The sequence below is a fragment of the Nuphar pumila genome, chromosome 3, assembly GCF_984573655.1.
Source record: "Nuphar pumila chromosome 3, dmNupPumi1.hap1.1, whole genome shotgun sequence".
Lineage (NCBI taxonomy): Eukaryota > Viridiplantae > Streptophyta > Magnoliopsida > Nymphaeales > Nymphaeaceae > Nuphar > Nuphar pumila.
Genome location: NC_143251.1, coordinates 55378519 through 55400301, shown reverse-complemented (window position 1 = coordinate 55400301; position 21783 = coordinate 55378519). Strand labels below are relative to the sequence as shown.

Below are 21783 nucleotides of genomic sequence, written 5' to 3'. Positions count from 1 at the left end.
TCAGAAAGTATGAAAAACCCTTCACCATCACAAAGAAGGTGGACAAGCTGGCATACAAGTTGGAGTTGCCTCCAGACTTCAAGGTGCACCCGGTGTTCCACGTGTACAACCTCAAGCAGTTCCATCCAGATGATGGAGACCCAGAACGCAGTGTGCCACAATGCGCTCCTATCATGCAGAGGACCCTGGCAACACAACGGGCCAAAAAACATCTCAGTTAGATCCTTCGCCATAAGGTCAACTACTTTAGTGAAACGAAGAAATACTTGGTGCAGTGGAAGGAAACAACGAAACCAACGTAAAAGCCTGCATTTTGAATGAATAGCCGCTACCCGGCTGAAGTCAGGGCTTACCACAAAACAGATAGCGCCGAGGACGATGCATGATTTGAAGGGAGGAGCATCTTCCCTAGCGACTTACATTGTACAGTTACACTTAGAGTCTGTTTTGCTTTTGTTGAGTTTGATGTAAGCAGTCCAGTTCAGGTGAATTAATACTCCGAAAGAGCAACCCGTATACTTGAACTGTAATCGCCTGCAGGCAAAGTAAATGCATTGAGCTTTCTTTTGTTCACTCTGGTTGTGATTGTAATTTCTCGATTACAAGCTTAAGGTGGTGAGAACGGACCGTCGCGCGCACTGACCCTTAAGGAAATAGGCCGGTGACGTCGATGTACTTTGGTTAAACTTATTTTTTATGACGAGCTTTGTTTAAACCTATCGGTACACTCACATTCAAGAGAAGGTGCTCTCTCTCTCTCTCTCTTCCCTTCTTCCGACGGTAGCCTCCTCCTCGTCAGCACTCAAACGACTTCTTGCACAAGGTAGAATCTCTCTCTCTCTCTATGGGAGGGTTGGAATCGTTTCCGTAACGCGAGAGAAGTTGTCAAAGAGTTTTGTGTTTGATGGGTGTAGGAAGTTTCGTTAAGTTGCTGTGTTTCTGTGTAGATAAGGTGGTTCTTGGGGTGCTCTGTAGTTGCCTTACTGGTGTGTGAATGCGGATTTTGAGACATGCCCAAAATCTCCATTTCATCTTCGATGATGAACTGAAGCGAGCAAAGTGGCTTTCGAAATGCATGAGGACCAAGATTCCTGATGTGTTATTTGTCGCCCACAAACTGTTTGTTAGTTTGCGTCTCATATTCTTGTTTGGCACCTTACTTGGTTACTTCCATCCTTGTTTCAATTAAGACAGTGTCAACGAATCGATGTTTATATTATTACTCTGTGATATTTTATGCTTGAAACAATTTCGTTGTGATTACCCTATGTAGTGTTCTATATCTGAATCGTTATTGGTATGGTCATTTTGGATAGTAGTCATGCCTTCGTCATTGTTTTAGGATGGCAATATGTGGAATGGAACGTATTCCACGTTCAGGTAGTCTAATTTTAAGGTTGTGATGGATAATCTGTATTCCATGTTAAGGTGCATGACTGTTGTCTCCATTGTGGCACTAGTTCTGGCTAGAAAACTGCGATGTCAGTCTTTTTATGCACTTTGTATGCTTTCTGGTGCACATGAAAGATTTGATGCTTTTGTATATTTATGGCTCAAAGGAAGTGCAATTTTATTGCTAATAAGCTTCTAGGTTGATTGAACACTGCCGTTCTTACACTTCTAAGCTATGCACTCTTGTGCGCAGGGGAGCAGATAAGTTTTCTTAAATCAGATTGGGGATAGAGAAATGACAACTGTCTCTCGCCCTTTCAGTGGAAATCTAAAGGCATGTATTTGTTCTTTTCAATTTCTTTCTTGAAATAGTGCAGAATGAATTTCTTCTTTTCCTTCTTGTGCTCCATATGGAATTCAATTTTATGGACAAAATTGAAAAAATGATTTTGGTTCATGACAATTTCTTTTGTTTTTTAAACTATGACAATTTCTTTTCAAATTTAATGCTTTTAACTAAAGCAGGGTTTTTGGATGAAATTTGGCTAATGTCAATCTCCGGTTGACTGTATCCAACGTCAACCCAACATGATTTTGCACCAGCTTAGGCACTCAAATCTGTCTCATCTTTTCCCATTGGCTTCTATAATCTCTAAATCTCTTTATTTGGAAAGTCCAATAAATTCCTAGTTTAGCTTTGGGGTGATGCTAACATTATTTATTACATAGATCTCTTCTGTACTTGAAGCAATTAACTAGTTACTGTGCTTGGATGAAACAGAACAATGTGCAAATGCTTCTGAAATCAAATAATTACCTTAGACTGATTAGTGTAAGTTGCACATTGTGATTTTACATTTGTAGAACCACTCCCAAGTTCTAGTTATACTGGCTTGTGATGCTTGAATCATGCCAAACTTCTTCTGTTTCTTTTAGGTGTAAAGCCAGCCTTATTTAATCAATTAAGATTCAGATACACAGGAAAGCGAAAGGAGATAGAATTAAAGAAAAACCAATCAATCAACAAAGTATGGCAAACAATTGAAATGCACAGTTTCAATAAGGCACATTCTGTCACAGCTATAAAAGGTAGGATAACTATATGCATAAGTTATGGGAAACTCATGAGGAATATCAATAGAATGGACAATTCTTTTGGTGAAAGGTAGATGGATTTGGTGCAATTGCGTAGACACCGATATAACCTTGCAAAGCTCGTGAATCAGATACCAATAAAAAAAATGCTCTGTTGCATACTTTCATGTGAAGAACTTGCCTGGATCCAAGTGTCACCAAAACTCTGGAACTCAAATTTCATTCAATAATGGTACTCTTAGTCCTGGTTCCAGTGTGAATTAGATCCATTTGTGGATCAGGTCCTATATCTCAAATCGTGTGCTCGCTCGTGCTCCTACATCTTCTTGAAGCTTATATAAATATGGATCTCTTGGAGCAACTCTTTGTCCAATGTGTAGACCCTAATAGGTTTAGGTCTTGGATTTGCGCAAATAGGTGGATTATAGAATTGGTTTTATACCATAGATGGTTTTGTGACATTTTGGGTAGGGTCTGTTAAAATGTAAATTTGTAAACATATATATATATATATATAATAATATTATTATATATATAAATAATATTTTTCTTTTCTTTTTCTGTATTTTTCTTTTTCTGTTTTTTTGTCATCTAGTTCAATTTGAACTAGAATGACATAACTAGTCAAGTCTTAGTTAAGACTTGACTAGCAATAGAGTTGTTGGACTCCAGTCCAACAGCTCTATTTAGAGCCGTTGGAATGAGTCCAACGACTCTATTGAGTCTTTCATACTCTCCCTCTCTCATACTGTGTATATATAGGGGTTCAGCCCCTCTTGTATTACATTTAAAAAATGCTTCTTAAGCCATTGCATTCTCTTTGTTCAATAAAAGAATATTTTTTTCCTTTTGTTCCCTTTATACCCTTCTTAAGGTTATGCTTAAATGTCTTGTTAAGACATCATTTGGAATCTCAGTTCGTGTTTGGAAGATCATCATCTCATTTCATGGTATCAAAGCCGCGGAAGTATTAGTCCTTGAAGAAAAGCTGCCTCGGTTTCCGTGACCACTTGCAAAAGTGTTCATCACTGGAAGAAGTGTTTTATCACTTTGTTGGGAAAGATTCTACATCTTGCTGCCTCGGTTTCCATGCCCGCTTGCAAAAGTGTTCGTCACTTGAAGAAGTGTTTTATTACTTCGTTGGGAAATATTCTACATCTTGCTGCCTCGGTTTTCGTGCCCGCTTTCAAAAGTGTTCGTCACTTGAAGAAGAAGTGTTTTATCACTTCATTGGGAAAGATTCCACGTCTTGTTGTATTGTATCTCTTTCTTTTTCTCACTTCTCTTTTATCCCTATTCTTTTTCTCTCCTTGTAATCGATGGATGACAATGATAAAGTCACCATCATGCTTATGAAATTGAGCGATACAAACTATGTAACATGGGCTTCAATCATGAAGCACCATATATGGGGAAAAGGCTTATGGGGGATTGTGGATGGTTCTGATTCGGAACCTAAGCTATCACTTACTAAAAAGGAGGGAGATAAAGAGGTTCCTCTATCGGAAGAAGAGAAAATCAAGACTCTAGCCTCTTACGAGAAAAAATGGAAAGAGTGGAGAATATCTCATGCGAAGATAATGTCATGGCTTATTAATAGCGTTGACATTAAAAAATGCTCAAGTCTTGCCAAGTTTGATTATTCCGATAAGGCATGGGAATACCTTAAGAATATGTATTCCCTTAAAGATATTGCACACGTGTGCAATCTCCAAGAAAAGGTTCGAATGATGACCCAAGGAGACAAAACTATTCGTGAATATTACAATGGTTTGTCCGAACTTTGGGAAAAACTTTCCCTCTTAGAACCTAAGTGGCATTGTGCCGAAGACATCGAGCTTCGTCAGAAACAACTCGATGCCGAACATTTTTACCAGTTTATAACTGGTTTGAGGGCGGAATTTGAAGCCACTAAATCGACCCTCCTTCACCGGGAAAAAATTCCTTCTATTGTTGAAACTATTGAAGAATTAACAATGTAAGAAAATCGTCTTCGGAAAGGTTCTTCTAAAACAAAAGATGATTCTGTTCTAGTTGTGTCTAGACCAGGGAATCATGTTCGATCTTATAGACCTCCTCACTTCAATCGTCAAAATGGTGACTATGACAAGAAGAAAGTTATTTGTCATCATTGTCATGAACTGGGATACTACAGGCCACAATGTCCCAAACTTAAGGAGCTGAGAGAGAAAAGAGCTGCAATTGCTGGATCGAAGCCCAAAGATCAAGATGCACCAATTTCCATGGCCCAGCTAATGGAGATTCTTCAGCCTTTCATCAAAAGTGCCTCTTCTTCATCTGAAGCTTCAATCGGCGCAACAACCTCATCTTTTTCCGATCCAGGTAAAATTTATTGGCTCCTTGACTCTAGTGCATCTTTTCATATGACTCCAAATAATCAAATTCTATCCGAATGTGTTAAAAATAAAACAAGTGTGCCAAAGGTTTTTACAGCCGATGAGACTTCTCTTGAAATAGAAGGAATAAGAAATTTTGAAAAAATCTATAAAATAAAGAAATTTTCTATTTCAGAAATTAGATATGTTCCCAAATTGAATTTAAATCTTTTATCTGTATCTCAAATTTCTGACTATGGGTGTAATATTTTTTTTTCTTCTCACGGTTGTTGGATACAGGATCGCCAGTCAGGCAAGCTGATTGGGGAAAGCCATAGAGAAGGAAGACTCTATTACATGGATTTTTTGGAAATGCCGAAGAATGCTTTTTGCTATAATATTCAGAAAAATGAGTTGGAACTGTGGCATAAAAGACTTGGTCATCCATATATAGCCAAAATCCAACTTTTTCCAAATCTAGGGAAATTTTGTAACTCTGAATCATTTGACTGTAAAGATTGTATTCTTGGCAAAATGAAAAGATAACCATTTTAGAACAAAACATTTTTTTCTTTAAGACCACTTGAATTAGTACACTCGGATGTTTGGGGTCCTGCACCAGTAATTTCTAAAGGAGGATTTGCTTACTATGTTATTTTTGTTGATGATTTCTCTTGACATACATGGATTTACTTTCTTAAACATAAGTCTGAAGTATTTTCATACTTTTAAACATTTCATAAAATGGTTAAAAACAAGTTTCAAAATGATATTACCATTTTTGCACAGATTCATGGGGAGAGTTTTTATCCACAAATTTTAAAAATTATCTTAGGTCACATGGCATCACACATCAAAGATCTTGTCCTGATACACCTCAACAAAATGGGTTGGCAGAACGTAAACATCGCCATATTATGTAAACCACTAGGACTTTATTAATAGCAAATCAAGTCCCGAAAGACTTTTGGGCAAAAGTTGCCTTAACTGCTACCTATCTGATTAATAGGATGCCATCATATTCTTTACAAAATATGACTCTCATTGAAAAACTTATGAACGTTTCTCCAGACTACTCTAGACTGAGAATATTTGGGTGCAAATGTTTCATATTTATCAACAAAAATGATAAACTTTTCCCTCGTGCGATTCCCTGTGCTTTTCTAGGATATGCTGAAAATCAGAAAGGTTTTGACCTCAAAAATAATAGATTATATGTGTCTACAAATGTTCCCTTTCTTGAAAAAGAGAGCTTCTTTGATTTTGAAAAACCAAAGGATGACACTGAGTACTCTTTTTTATTAGATCTGACATCAAAATCTGATGAATATGATTTTGATTATAACTTTGATAAGGATCAAGGAATTATTGATCTTTATCATAATGTTGACAATAAAGAAGTTCATAGAGACACTAGTATCCAATATTCCAGGCGACAAGGGTCTAATCCTCCATGTGCACTTGAAAAATATTCTGACATTCCAACTAGACGGTCATCCAGAGTCTCGAGGCCTCCAGGAAAGTTTGTGTCATACGAGTCCTTCTCTCTTATATATAGGGCAATCATTGCATTAATTCACTCATATGAAGAACCATCTACATATCTCCAAGCAAAAAATGATGTCAAATGGATAGAAGCCATGAAAGCTGAATTAGATGCACTAAAAAAGGCTTCTACATGGACTATTCAAGATCTTCCTCTAGGGAAGAAAACTATAGGATGTCGATGGGTTTATAAAATTAAAACCAAGAGTGATGGCACTCTTGAAAGATATAAAGCCCGATTAGTAGCCAAAGGTTATACCCTAAAATATGACATTGCTTATGAAGAAACCTTTGCTCCTGTGGCTCGTATGACAACTGTCAGAGCCTTAATTGCCTTAGCTTCTATCAAGAAATGGTCCATTTTTCAAATGGATGTCAAAAATGCTTTCTTAAATGGAAAGCTAGTTGAAGAAGTATACATGAAACCCCCTCCTGGTCTAAGTATTCCTAAGGGTAAAGCCCTTTACTTAGAAAAAGTTTTTTATGGACTTAAACAAGCACCAAAAGCTTGGTATGATAGGTTTAGTCGTGTTATGATTGATATTGGTTTTCAGTTCTGATTAACTGACACTGCTTTGTTCGTTAAGAATTCTGATGCAGGAAACATTGTGCTTCTTCTTTATGTGGATGATATGATCATCACTGGAAGCGATAAACAAGGAGTTAAAAGGATCAAAACACTTCTTAAATCTCATTTTGAAATGACTGATTTAGGCTTATTGAGATATTTTTAGACATTGAAATTGCTTATTCTCCTAGCGGATATTTATTATCTCAGACTAAATTTGCTTTTGACATTGTTTCCAGGTCTGGTATTACTGATGGTAAGAAAGTAGACACTCCAGAAATTGTTAATGTTAAAATGAAGATTGATGATGGAGAACTTCTTACTGATCCTACTCCTTACAGACAGCTTGTCGGAGCACTTTCCTATTTATCCATTACCACACCAGATATAGCACATGCTGTTCACACAGCAAGTCAGTTTCAACATGCTCCTACTTTTGTTCATATGGGAGCAGTCATGTGTATTATCAGATACATCCAGTCCTCCCTTTCACGAGGACTTTTTTTTGTTTTCTTCCTCCTCTCTTGATTTACTTGCATATACTGATGCCGATTGGGGAGGTGATCCCAATAACAGAAGCTCAACCACTGGTTTTTATGTCTTTTTAGGTGAATCATTAATCTCGTGGAGGTGCAAAAAGCAGCTGAAGATATCTCTATCATCCACTGAAGCTGAATACAGAGCCATGACAACCAAGACCATGGAAGTAGTTTGGCTTCGACGACTGCTTGCTGACATGGGAGCTGAAGCAACAAAAGCCTCACGGATGTATTGTGACAACAAAAGTGCGATCTACATTGGAAGTAACATAACATTCCACGAACGCACCAAACACATCAAAATGGATTGTCACTACGTTAGAGATGAATATCTACATGGGACAATTGATCTGCCATATGTTACTTCAGAATATCAGTTAGCAGACTTCTTTACAAAGCCTCTCGCTGCTCCCCGATTTCACTTTCTCTTAGACAAACTTTCGCTCATTGTACCGTAAGTTTGAGGGGGAGTGTTAAAATGTAAATTTGTAAACATATATATATATATATATAATAATATTATTATACAACAACAACAACAACTACGCCTTCATCCCAAAACAATTGGGGTCAGCGATATGAACCAAAAAAGAAATTCATTTTGGGTCTTCCACATGAATCCTTTTCCTCCAATCATTTCTATCCAACGCCATGTCCTCGGTGAGGTTCAAAGCATTCATATCCTTTCCTATCATCTCCATCCAAGTCTTCCTAGGCCTACCCCGACCTCTTTTAAGTAATATATTTTCCCATTTCTCCAACCTTCTAACTGGAGCATCATTAGGCCTTCGCCGAATATGTCCAAACCACAGTAAACGATTCTCTCGCATCTTATTTTCAATTGGTGCAACACCTACCTTCTTACGTATCTCTTCGTTCCGAATCTTATCTTTTATTGTATTTCCACACATCCATCTAAGCATCCGCATCTCAGCTACACTCATTTTTTGAATATGATGTCTCTTGGCAGCCCAACATTCCGTACCATATAGTAAAGCGGGTCTAATAGTCGTCCTATAAAACTTTCCCTTCAACCGCAATGGCATTCTACGATCGCACAGCACTCCAGTAGCACTTTTCCATTTCATCCACCCAACCTTTATCCTATGATTTACATCTCCATCAATTTCTCCATACTTTTGAATGATGGATCCCAAATATTTGAAATAATCATTCACCGGTATATCTTGCTCACCAAGCTTCACTACACTCCCATCACTACTTCGTTGCTTACTAAACCGACATTCCATATATTCAGTCTTACTCTTACTCAACTTAAAACCTCTAGCTTCCAATGTCTGTCTCCATAATTCTAACTTAGCATTAACCCCAGTTCTAGACTCATCAATCAAAACAATATCATCAGCAAACAACATACACCACGGTACATTTTCTTGGATTGATCTCGTAAGCTCATCCATCACTATCGCAAATAGGAAAGGGCTTAAAGCAGATCCTTGATGTAACCCAACCGTTATCGGAAAATTGGTTGTCACCCCTCCACAAGTGCGGACATTGGTTACTACTCCTTCATACATATCTTTAATTATACTAATGTACTTGAGAGAAACACCTTTCTTCATCATTGTCCACCAGAGAACGTCCCTAGGTACTCTATCGTATGCCTTCTCTAAATCAATAAAAACCATATGCAAATCTTTGTTCCTCTCTCTATATCTTTCAATAAGTTGTCTAAGAAGATGTATAGCTTCCATAGTTGATCTTCCAGGCATAAAACCAAATTGATTCTCCGATATCATGACAACCTTCCTCAACCTAGACTCAATCACCCTCTCCCAAAGTTTCATAGTATGACTCATGAGTTTTATACCACGATAGTTTGTGCAATCTTGTATATCACCCTTATTCTTATATAAAGGCACCAAAGTACTCTTCCTCCACTCATTAGGCATCTTATTTGTTCGCCAAATCAAGTTAAAAAGATTTGTCAACCATTCTAAACCTTTCTCTCCCAAGCATTTCCAAGCCTCGATAGGTATACCATCTGGGCCAACTGCCCTTCTTGATTTCATTTTCTTCAAAGCCTCTGCAATTTCTTTCTTTTGAATCTTGCGCATGAAGTCACGATTTATCTCATGAAAAGGAATGGAGAAGTCTCCAAGATCTTGAGCATGACTATCATTAAATAGCTTATCAAAATAATCTTTCCATCTTTCCTTAATCTCCTCATCTTTGACTAAAACCCTTTGCGTTTCATCTTTGATACATCTAACCATACCCAAATCCTTCGATTTCCTATCTCTCATCTTTGCAAGCCTATAAATATCCTTCTCGCCTTCTTTGGTATCCAACTTGTCATAAACCTCCTTATATACCTTAGCCCTCGCGTTTCGAACAACTTTTTTAGCTTCCTTCTTTGCTATCATATACTTCTCCAAATTCTCATTATCATGACTCTTACTTAGATTTCTATAACACTCTCTTTTAACCTTAATAGCTAATTTGACATCCTCGTTCCACCATGATGTATCCTTACCTAGTGGTGCACCGCCTTTAGACTCACCCAATACCTCCTTAGCTACTTTTCTCATACCACCCGCTATCTTATTCCACATTGATTCTGAATCCTCCTCGAGACACCAATCAACTTCCTTAACTACCTGCTCTACAAACATTCCTTGTTTAGCTCCTTTCAGTGCCCACCACTTAATTCTAGGATCTATCCTATGTCTATCCCTTTTGCGGCATTGTCTAATTCTAAGATCTAAAATTAAGACTCTATGTTGTGTAGCTACACTTTCTCCTGGTATAACCTTACAATCGATGCAACAACCCCTATCTCTCTTTCTAAGTAGGAAAAAATCTATTTGACTCGTATTAACCCCACTTTTAAATGTTACTAGGTGAGACTCCCTCTTCCTAAACCAAGTGTTTGCTAAGATCATATCATAGGACAAACAAAAATCTAAAATCCTTTCTCCACTTTCATTTCTTTCTCCTATACCATAGCCTCCATGGATATTCTCAAATCCATCCCTACTAATGCCTACATGTCCATTAAGGTCACCGCCGATGAAAAGCTTTTCTCCATAAGATGTCTCTTGTACTACTCCATCTAAATCTTCCCAAAATTGATGCTTAATGGAATCATCTAAACCTACTTGAGGTGCATAAACACTAATAATATTAATAATATCCGTACCTAATACTAATTTAATAAGTAAAATTCTATCACCCTTCCTACGGACCTCAACTACATTATCTATAAACTGACGACTCATAACAATCCCTACTCCATTCCTATTCCTATTTATTCCTGTATACCAAATCTTATATCCCCAAGGTTCTATCACTTTAGCTTTCTCACCTACCCATTTGGTCTCTTGAAGACATAAAATATCAATCTTTCTCCTACACATAACATCTACTAACTCTACCAACTTACCAGTTAAAGACCCTATGTTCCAAGTGGCTAACCTAATTTTATGGTCTTGGACTAACTTCTTTACCCCCACCCGTCCAACAAAGTGAGGGAACCCTTGCCTATTTGACACCACACCCGGGCGCCGGTGTGACGCGTCGCTTCTGGGCGACGACCTAGCAACCCTTGCACATTTATCACTGCCTCCGGGCCTAGAGAGTACAGCGCGTCGCTCAGTAGGGAACGCCCCAACGAAATTCTCATATTGGTTCATTTTCATAGGATATGACAAAGTTTTTATGCTGGCTGTCACAGGCCTACCGCAACCCTCCTCCTTTATCCGGGCTTGGGACCGGCAGTGTATAACTACACAGGCGGAGTTATTATTATATATATATTATTATATATATAAATAATATTTTTTCTTTTCTTTTTCTGTATTTTTCTTTTTTTGTTTTTTTTAGGGGCGGGATGGCTGCTTTGGGGGTAGGTTCTGGTTTGGTTAAGTGTGTAATCGGATTGGACTTGGGTTTATTTTTGGTGTGGATATTGGTTGAAGTTAGATAAGGTTTTGAGATGGATTTTGTTGCATGTGGGTAAGATCTATAAATTAAATGGGTTATGTGTCTTATCTGGATGGCATGTGTAGGGTGATGGATGTGGCCTTGAGGATTAAAGGCTATGTCATAGGGATTCAGCCAACAGGGTGCCACACCCGCGTCGACGCAACACGACTCGGGTGCAGGTGCGGTTGTGTCACCCGGTGCAGTCAAGCCGGCCCTGGGTGCGGTCAACGCACACAGGGTCATAAACGTCCAAATCTGGACTCGAAGAAAAAAATGATGAAAGGGGGCTGGGCGGGGGATTAGGGCAAAAAAGTTTACCCCTCCGATGCCTCCCCTTCTCCTCCGACGCTCCTTCGACGACTGCACGTGCAAGGTATGTCTCTCTCTCAATTTCTCTCAATCTTTCTCTCTGGGTTCTGTGCTGACAAACGCATTCTAGCAGGCTGGGTTCTGTGTCGAGTCGCCGACAAACCCAACCCAACAGGCTGCGTTCTCTGCCGACGAACCCAACACAGTAGGCTGGGTTCTGCGTCGACAAACCTAGCCCAGTAGGCTGGGTTTTGCTCGTTGTCGAACCCAGCCTTGCAGGGTTGGGTTCTGCGTCAACAAACCCAGCCCAGTCCCAATAGGCTGGGTTTTGCTCATTGTGGAACCCAATCTTGCAGGGCTGGGTTCTGCGCCGACAAACCCAGCCCAACAGGCTGGGTTCTGCTTGCTGTGGAACCCAGCCCTGCAGGGGTGGGTTCTGCGCTATCGAACCCAACCCTGCAAAGCTGGTTTCTGCGCTATCGAACCCAACCCTTCTGATATGAATTTTATTTTAATATAATATATTTTTTGTTTTAAGGACGAAAATAATGAATAAAGGCAAAGGACTTGCATCATCTTCATTCCCACGTATATGTTTTGCTGCTAGTGTTGCTGGTAGTGGTAGTGAGAGTGTTGATTTGAGTTTGTTAGCCCCATCATGTGATGATGGAGGGCCACTATGGGCACATGTGGATAGGCATGGTGAAAATAAGAGATTTCGATACAAGCTCTGAGAGAGAGAGATTATGTTGGTGGGTCTTACACAAGAGTTAAAACTCATTTGTTGAATATATTAAGATGCAAAAGAGTTGATGAGGCAATGCGAAGACAATACAAAAAAATACAAGATGAATATAAGAAGAGGAAGACAACGAGTGATTCTTGTGCAATTAGTATACATTTTTTAAGCCACCAAGAAGATGCAAAAAAAAAAGGTGGACGTAGGAGGTACGAGAAGAGGAACGATACAAGCATCATTCAATACATATGGAAGGAAGAAGATGGATAGAAAAGTATGGAGGTATTTTTATTCTAATTCACTTACATTTAATGTATCTACAAATCTTTATTGGAAGGATTTAGTTACTTCACTAGCAAATTGTAACTTGAGTGACTATGTACCTTCAAGCTCAAAAAAATTATGAACGATAATTCTTGCATAAGAAAGGGAAAATGTTGAGAAATTGCTAGAGATTAAATTTTTTTCATGTGAACAAAATGGAGTTTCCATTGTTTCTGATTGGTGAATAGATATTCAAAGGTGTTTACTAATTAATTTCATTGTTTCTTCGCTTAGTGGTCGAGTATTCTTGAAAGCAGTTGATATATTTGGACAATATAAAAATGTTGAGTATTTGAAGGGGTTGTTTATAAAAGTAATAAAAGAAGTGGGTGATCAGAAAGCACTGCAAATCATCATGGACAATGCTCCAGTTTATAAAAGTGCAACATTGAGTTTGGAGAGTGAGTATCTTCATATTTTTTAGACTCGTATAGCACACAACTTGAATCTAGCCCTTAAGAGCATCTGCAACCTCAAAGAAAAAGAAAATGCACCAGCATATGCTCTATATTCATGGATTGAAGAATAAAAAAAAATATCAAAAGTATTAACAATTTTGTTGTCAACCACCATTATGCTAATGCCATATTTAATAGGCATTTTAATCTGAAATTATTGAAGGTTGCTGAAACACGTTTTGCGTCCATTATTGTGATGATAAAAAGGATTAAGGAAGTCAAGAATGCTTTGGTTAACATAGTGACGGATAAGAATTGAACATTCTATCGTACTGATGATGTTGTCAAGGCTCAAGAAATTAAGAAATTCATTGTTGATGATGAGTTTTGGGATAGAGTTGTATACTTCATTGAGTTTACGCAACCTATTTAGGAAATGCTGAGAGAAGTTGATAAGGATGAGCCCATGCTTCACGAAGTTTATAACCTCAAAGATGAAAAATTTTCAAACTCTTGTATGACTTGATTTAGAATATGTGATTCTCGATAAAGTCTTGCCATACACATATTTCTATGCTTTGATAGCTCTGGGTCTAAACTTGGAGGGCCACAACCAACACCACCTTCTTGCTACTTCTTTGCATAATATTTTAGATTGAGAGAATGTGTCTTGCAATGCAAAAAAGTGTTGCTCTTATCCCATCTTCTGACTAAAATTGAATGAATATGATTAAAAAATTCTGAATCATCCAATGTAGGATTTTTTTTCTTATGCTTGAAAGCTACAACTTGTATTTTTTCAATCATATTATCCCACATTTTAATAGCGAGAGAAAATGAGAATATAAATCCTATCATATGATGGTCAACATATGGATCATAAAACCTCTTCTCCAATGTCTTGCATTGAGATTGCTATCCCAGTCTGTTAGTTCATTTTGTTGTGAAAGAAATTTAAGCATATATGCTCAAATTCATAACATAAAGAGAAACAAACTCACCAACAAGCGTGCAAAGGATTCAGTCTATGTTCATTCTAATATTCGATTACTTTCGTGAACCAATGAGGAATACATGTACTAATTGCTCTCTTAGTTATTTGACTATTTCTTAGTTTCTTCATTTAAATATGCAAATATTTAACATTTTCAAATTGGGTTTGTAATGCGGGCAAGGATTATCCAAATTTTGGGATGTAAACCCATAAGAGTGTGACTTATAAGAATAACATGATTTCAACATTACAAACGTGGACGTATCTGAAGCCTACTCTTCCTTCTTATGATGAATTTGATAATAAAGCAGAAAATTATTAGGATAATTACCTCATCATCATATATATTGTGTATGATATACTTTTGGTATGTAATTATGCATTGTTTGCTTTTTTTATTAGTATACTATATAATTTACTTCTTTTCTGCTTTACTTGTTTGATTGTTTTCATAATATATTTAGGTTGATTTAATTGTGATGTTAATTTTTATAATGAATAATAGAATTGTAGATTGTTAATTTGATTTATTGCATAAATGATGAATTAATGATATGATAATTGTTTTTTATTTCATTAGTGTTACTGTTAACTATTAAAAATTATATATATACCCTCCCGCACCCCTGCACCCAAGTTTTTTTAAAGTGCCCCATTGCCGCACCCGCACCTATTTGACATAGATTAAAGGCCTAATCTAAACCCATAAGCAAATTGGGTCCGGCCTTGACTCAATTCAAATTCAAACCGGAGCTCCATCCAGGTCTGATTAGGCCTAGTCTTGGCTGTATAAGGTTGATTTAGACAAAATAAACTGGGTCTAATTTTGACCTGGTGAGTGTAGGGTAAAGATTGATTCGAACTTGGTTAGAGTAGTTGTGGAACCGGTTCTAACGAACCAAATCACTTCCAACAAGCGGTATGCTTGAGAGGAGAGGAATAACAGTTTATATAATGGAGAAAAGACAGATTTGATGCTTATTCACACGATGATTCAATGCCCGCTTCACCTATACATAAGGGAGAAATGAGCTTGAGCATACCTATCTTCGATTGGGATGAGTAGAATTTGGGGCCTGAACAATTTGCACTTCCAGTGATTCTTAACTCGTTTTTTGCCTTATTGGAAGGGTGATCATTTTGTTGGGTTTGAGGGCTTTGTGATGGATTGAACTGCAGGTTTATTAGATTGACAATGGGCAATTAAAAGATCTTAGACCCAGGAAGATACTTCAAGTTGGATCGGAATGTGGCTTGACACAAGGGGACCCATAAATGAAGATGTTAGAAATTTTCCAAATTAGTGTTTTGTAGGCTTCATCTCACCATCGGAAGATTGATCAGGCAAGTATATTGTGATCGATAGCAAGTGAATGCAAGGAGCAAGGTATCAATATCAGGATACTATGAGGACCGACACTATGCCCTTATTCTGTACAGTTGCTAAGGTTGTCAAAAGTATTATTACAATTGGCAGCCTTATTTATGCATTATGACATATTTTACAAGTTGATAACCTTTAGCACCCGTTCACATATATGCTTGGAAGTAAAATGATCTTACAATGATGTTCTATTTTTGGTTGGATTAAGATGCATTACGATTGGGCCCATTAAAATCAAAACAAATATTTGCCAACTTGACCTAACCAAATAGTTTGTTATGCTAGGTTGTGTAAGCAACACTAAATTTGAGGAGCCCTAGAAAGATGGTGTATGGGGTATGGCACGTAGGTGCGGGTGTGGCGATGCGGCACTTTAAAAAATCTTGGGTGCGGGGGTGCGGGAGGGTATATGTATATATATATATATATATATATATATATAATTTTCAACAGTTAACAGTAACACTAATACTAATGAAATAAAAAGCAATTATCATATCATTAATTCATCATGCATGCAATAAATTAGATTAACAATCTGCAATTGCTATTCTTCGTCATTAAAAACTAACACCATAATTAAATCAACCTAAATATATTATGACTATAGTAAGTGAATTAAGAAAACAAGAAACAATCAAACAAATAAAGTAGAAAATAAGTAAATTATATAAATAAAAAAAGCAAACAATGCATAATTACATACCAAAAGCATATCCTGCACATTGTATATGACGATGAGGTAATGATCCTAATAATTTTCTACTTTATCATCAAATTCATCATAAGAAAGGAAGAGTAGGCTCAGATAAGTCCATGTTTATAATGTTGAAATCATGCTTCCCCTCTAAGTCACATTTCTTTGGGTATACATCCCAATTGGATGATCCTTGACTACATTAATGTTAAATACTTGCATATTTAATTAAAAAAACTAAAAAATAATCAAGTAACTAAGAGAGCAATTAGAACCTGTATTCCTTATTGGTTCGCGAAAATAATCAAAGATTGAAATGAACAAAGACTAAATCCTCTGCACGCTTGCTGGTGAGTTTGTTTCTCTTCGTGTTGTGGTTTTGAGCATACATGCTCTAATTTCTTTCACAACAAGATGAACTAGTAGGCTGTGATAGCAATCTCAGTGCAAGACGTTAGACCATGTGATATGATCTATTCTCTTCCTTTCTCGCTATTAATGTCTGTTCATATAACCTTGAAGAAAAAAATTTCCACTCTTGTGTGACTTGCTTTATAATATGTGATTCTCGCTAAAGTTTTGCCATACACATATTTCTATGCCTTGATAACTCTGGGTCTAAATTTGGAGCGACACGACCAACATCATCTTCCTGCCACTTCTTTGCATAATATTTGAAATTAAGAGAATATGTCATGCAATGTAAAAGAGTATTGCTCTTATCTTATCTTCTAACTAAAATTGAATGTATATGATTAAAACATTTTGAATCATCAACTTCAGGATTTTTTTCCTCGAATTTTTTCAATCATATTATTCCACATTTCATAAACTTTGTAAAGCATTGGCTCATCATCCTTGTCAACTTATCTCAACATTTCTCCAATAGATTACGTAAACTCTTGGAAGTATACGAGTCTATCCCAAAACTCATCATCAATAATGAATTTCTTAATTTCTTAAGCCTTGACAACATCATCAGCACAATAGGATATCCAATTATCATCATGGTACCAAAGCATTCTTGACTTCCTTAATTCTTGTCACCATCATTGTAACGCCCCAAAATCATGGACTTGAAACCTTTTATGAAAAAGGTTGAAAGCTTTGAAATCAATCATTTATCAGAGTTTAAAACAGAAGTTTAGCGGAAGATCAGGTTCAAAACAACAAGTCCTTAGACCTTGAGCACATTACAACAAAAAACAGATTCCCCCTTACAAACCGATTTGCAGTTCAATATATATTTTATTGAAATGAAAAGAAGAACCACATTTTGGTAATACAGTTTTAGAAATCCAGAGTTATAATCAAAAGAGATGCTTTCAAAGAAACCTTATACCGCATCTATCAAAACTATCCCCAGGAGCGCAACGTCATGAAAGGGCATTGCCTTGAATGCATCGCGTCATCATGCCATCGCAAGTTGTCTCAACCTGTTCACCACCTGCCCATGAAAATGGGTCAGTCACACAACAGACTAGTAGGGGTGCAAAGGACAAGAAAAAGCAGAAGCTGCAATAAGTAAGATAAACGCTAGCTCAAGCAGAAACAAGCAAGACTAGCATATCTAACCAAAAGTACTGTGGAGTAAGCAAAGCTCTAGTAAAACAAACAGCTACGTACAAGAGCAGGAAGGATCAACGTGCTAAACAACTATAACAATCCCACAGATATAATAGGTGAAGAATAACTAACTCTTATTCACCAGCCAAGCAAAGCAATTGCATAATACAGGTATTCATAACAATACTCGTATTACATACAAGTACCATAGGATGGCTCAATCCATCGACGAGTGATTACATTCATCGTGAGGCACAAGCTATTGTATCATAAACAATTCATAAGCTACACAGGACAAACAATCAACTAGTATGAGAAGCTAGTTATTACCAAGCAAGGAACTGCATAAGCAGTTTAACCAACAAGGGTAACGCCTCGACAGCCGTACCTAGCTCAACGAGTAGCATACTGAACTACCGAGCTAACAAGCAAGCAAGCAAAGCATGTCACAACATGCGTATCTCACGATCATGTGTATAAGTTATGTCTTGTCTCATTACTGAGCAGGCCGTTGTGGGTACGCACAAGGCAAAACGTAGAAACAGCCGAGATCGATTCGGGGGTCCATTATGTTATGTATTTTATTATACCCCGAATGACTGACTGAGTCCGCTTCCTAAGGGGACGGTCTGTGACCAAGAGAGTAAATCCCCAAAGGCAAACAAATGCCCAATGAATGCACATCCGTACTTCTGCAGAAGTGGCCCGAAGGATTTCCCCTAACCTCCGATGACTGGGGAAGGTCGGATCTTTGCCCGAGATTGCCATATATGACTGTCCATCGGAGTTTTGTACCATCCATCCTCTCTCTTGATGAACCGTCCCGAATGAGCACGACAGAGGGTTTCTTAACCGCCGTCCCATCCTCATGCTCTGGTCTTTCAACCCATTCGAGCATCTTGCCTGTAAAGGCGCATGATTATTATTTAAGTGAGTTATACGCGCCATTGCGCGTTCGAGGCAAGCACATAATTCACATCTTACTCACAGCAGTACGCATCGTAACTATTCACATATACAATCACGATGAAAAAGGGGGTTAATCCCCAGTGAGGGTAGAAACATCACTCTTGTGATCTCAAACAAATGCCATTGCATATTCGAGGCAGACATAGGCCTCTCATCCTACTTATCGTAGTACGCAACGTACCTGTTTAAAAGTACAACCACCATAAGAGGGGTATGGATCTCTCGCAGGAAATCCCAATACTTCTGCTTCACAGAAGTCCACAGTGAACTCATTCAGTTCCAACTGATCGTGCTCGGATCCTATAGACAATTGCGAGCAATCTGCCTATTAGGCGAAATCAATATAATAGGATTAGCTTAATGTGTCGATACACGCTTAAAGGTTACTATAGACCTCTCGTCCTGCTCTCGTAGTCCAAACATATCGTACGTGACTAAGGGTACAACTACTACTAGAGGAGGAACATGGATCCCTCGTAAGAGATCCAGCAATACCTTCACGAAGGAAGGCGCCACAATCATGGTTGAACCAGAAAGCCTAGAAACTAGGTCTCGCATCAGAGGTGAGGTAACGCCGATCTAGTGATGGCGCAAGTACCTTGCTAGGATCCCCGCCCCATTCGTGCACAAGATCCTAAACGAGGTTATCTAAGTCGTATCGAATAGGCAAACTAAGGTTGTAACACATCTATCCCAAATACATCAATTTGGGAGGTCCGACCGCTACCTCTGCTTTACAAGCTGTACATCTTGAAAATAGGTTTGCACCTATGACGATGTCTTTTGAGAACTGAAGTGCATAAGTGTGTGCCGTGGCTTGTAAGCCAAGTGAGAACGATATACACTATGCACTCGAAGTTGCACTCAGGGAGTGCAAGCTGACAAGAGGCAAACTCATGCACATACTAAGGCAAAACGAGGGACAAGACTCGATGGGCGAAGCCGCACCACGAGGGTAGAACGCTAAAGCTCCACACGAGGTATGAGATCATACCTCGATCATCGTAACGCACGAGCAGGCAACTACGCAAGCGACTCGTGAGGTAAGAGATCCTATACTGACTACGCAAGTGTAAAGAACGACTCACGAGGCATAGGGTTGCACCTCGATAGATCAATAAGCGCAAGCAGAAAAAGGAGCATGCGACAGAGATATGATACATGCACGAACAAGGCATATGCACGAAGTGCATCAACAAGGAAAAGACGAATACATACAAAAGGGTAAGTGCAAGAGCAAGCACGTCAGCACAAAAGGTAAAATACGAAGAGTAAAGCATAAGCAAAGCCATGGCGCATAAAGCGCGGGGCAACAAGTAAATACAGGAATGTAAAGTGCAAGAACGTAAAAAAGGACCAGGACTTGCATCCTGGAGAACAGAGCAGACATAAGCAAGTAAATGCCAAGGCGCAAAGCGCGGGGCAGCAGAAAAGTAAAGTGCGGAAAAGTAAAGAGGACAAGGATCGCGAAACCGCGTCCTTGAGTTAAAAGACATGGAATGTAAAGACAGGAATAGAAAGGCTAAGCACATATAGCGCGGCGACGACAGAAAGGAAAGTGCAGGAAAGTAAAGAGGACAAGGATCGCGAAACCGCGTCCTTGAAGGTAAAGACATACGTATATATATTATACGTATACATATATCATCCTCTTTTAGTTATCTTTCTTATTTTAGCATTTATCAGTTCATTGTCCTTTCACGCAAGAATCCCATACCTTAAGGGGTTGCGGGTCCTCGTACGCCCGCAGCGTAGGCAAAGAAGAGCTCGAGCCACATAGGGCGAGCTGGATCCACCGTTCAACCTGGAGATCTTATTAGTATATGCCACATAAGAAAAGAGAAGCAAACACAGCAAGGTCTCCTGCCTGCAGAAGGCAGAGGCAGGAGCTCTGCATCCTGCAGACAAGGGTGCCAGAGGCAGGGGCGTCAGCCCTGCTTGGCAACAGTAGCAGAGGCAGGGAGCAGGAGCTCCCTGTCTGCTAGCACAAGGAAAGGCAGGGGAGGGAGCAGGGGCTCCCTGCCACACTTGCCACAACAAGGCAGGGGGGAAACACCCCCTGTCAGAACAAGAGACAGGGGCGCAGCCCCCTGCCGGCAGCAAGAACAAGGCAAGGGGGCAAAGCCCCTTGCCGAAGAACAACAAAGATGCAGGGGGCAAGCCCCTGCTCGAAAACAAGAAATCAGGGGGGCTTCGCCCCCTGCTGGGCACAACGCAGGAGGCAGGGGGGGCCCGCCCCCTGCCGGCTCAATGCAAGAGGCAGGGGGACAGAACCCCCTGCCGAGGAGCAACAGAAGAGCAGGGGGGCTCCGCCCCCTGCCAGGAACAACAGAGGGCACGGGGGCCCAGCCCCTTGCCGAACAAACAAAAGAAGGCAGGGGGGCGAAGCCCCCTGCCGAGAAGCAACAGGCAAACAGGGTGTCGAAGCCCCCTGCCGAAAACAAAGGCAAAGACAGGGGGACAAAGCCCCTTGCCGAGAAAGCACAAGGGCAGGGGACAGAGCCCCCTGTCGACAGATCCTCAAAAAGGAAGGCAGGGGGGCTCAGTCCCCCTACCGACCCACAACAAAAAGGCAAGGGGGGCTAACCCCCTGCCAGCACGAAGCAACAGGGGGCTCAAGCCCCCCTGTCAACCAACAGCAAAGAGGCAGGGGAGGTAACCCCCCTGCCAAAACAAAAGGCGACAGGGGGCTCAGCCCCCCTATCGACCCACAGCAAACAGGGAGAGTGACAGGGGGCTCAGCCCCCCCCCCCCCTGTCGACCAAGAGCAAAAAGGCAGGGGGGGGGGGTTAACCCCCTGCCGAAACAAGAGGTGACAAGGGCTCAGCCCCCCTGTCGCTCAACAGCAAAAAGAAAGGAATGACAGGGGGCGGAACCCCCTTCCAAGAAGAGCCAACGACAGGGGGCTCAGCCCCCTGTCGACCAACAACAAAGGGTGGCAGGGGGGTTTAGCCCCCTGCCAACAAATGGTGACGACAGG

General features: G+C 39.6%; 1 protein-coding gene across 1 annotated transcript in view; it reads left to right on the top strand.

Annotated features, from left to right (window-relative positions):
• Positions 1–718: 718 nt before the first annotated feature.
• The window catches only part of LOC149842919 (uncharacterized), an 87533-nt gene continuing 66468 nt past the window's right edge, over positions 719–21783 (top strand). The window contains exons 1-2 of the mRNA XM_090001644.1: positions 719–823; positions 1646–1726. Of these exons, the coding sequence (XP_089857770.1) occupies positions 1688–1726 (39 nt within the window). The 5' untranslated portion in view covers positions 719–823; positions 1646–1687. The remainder of the gene's footprint in view (positions 824–1645; positions 1727–21783) is intronic.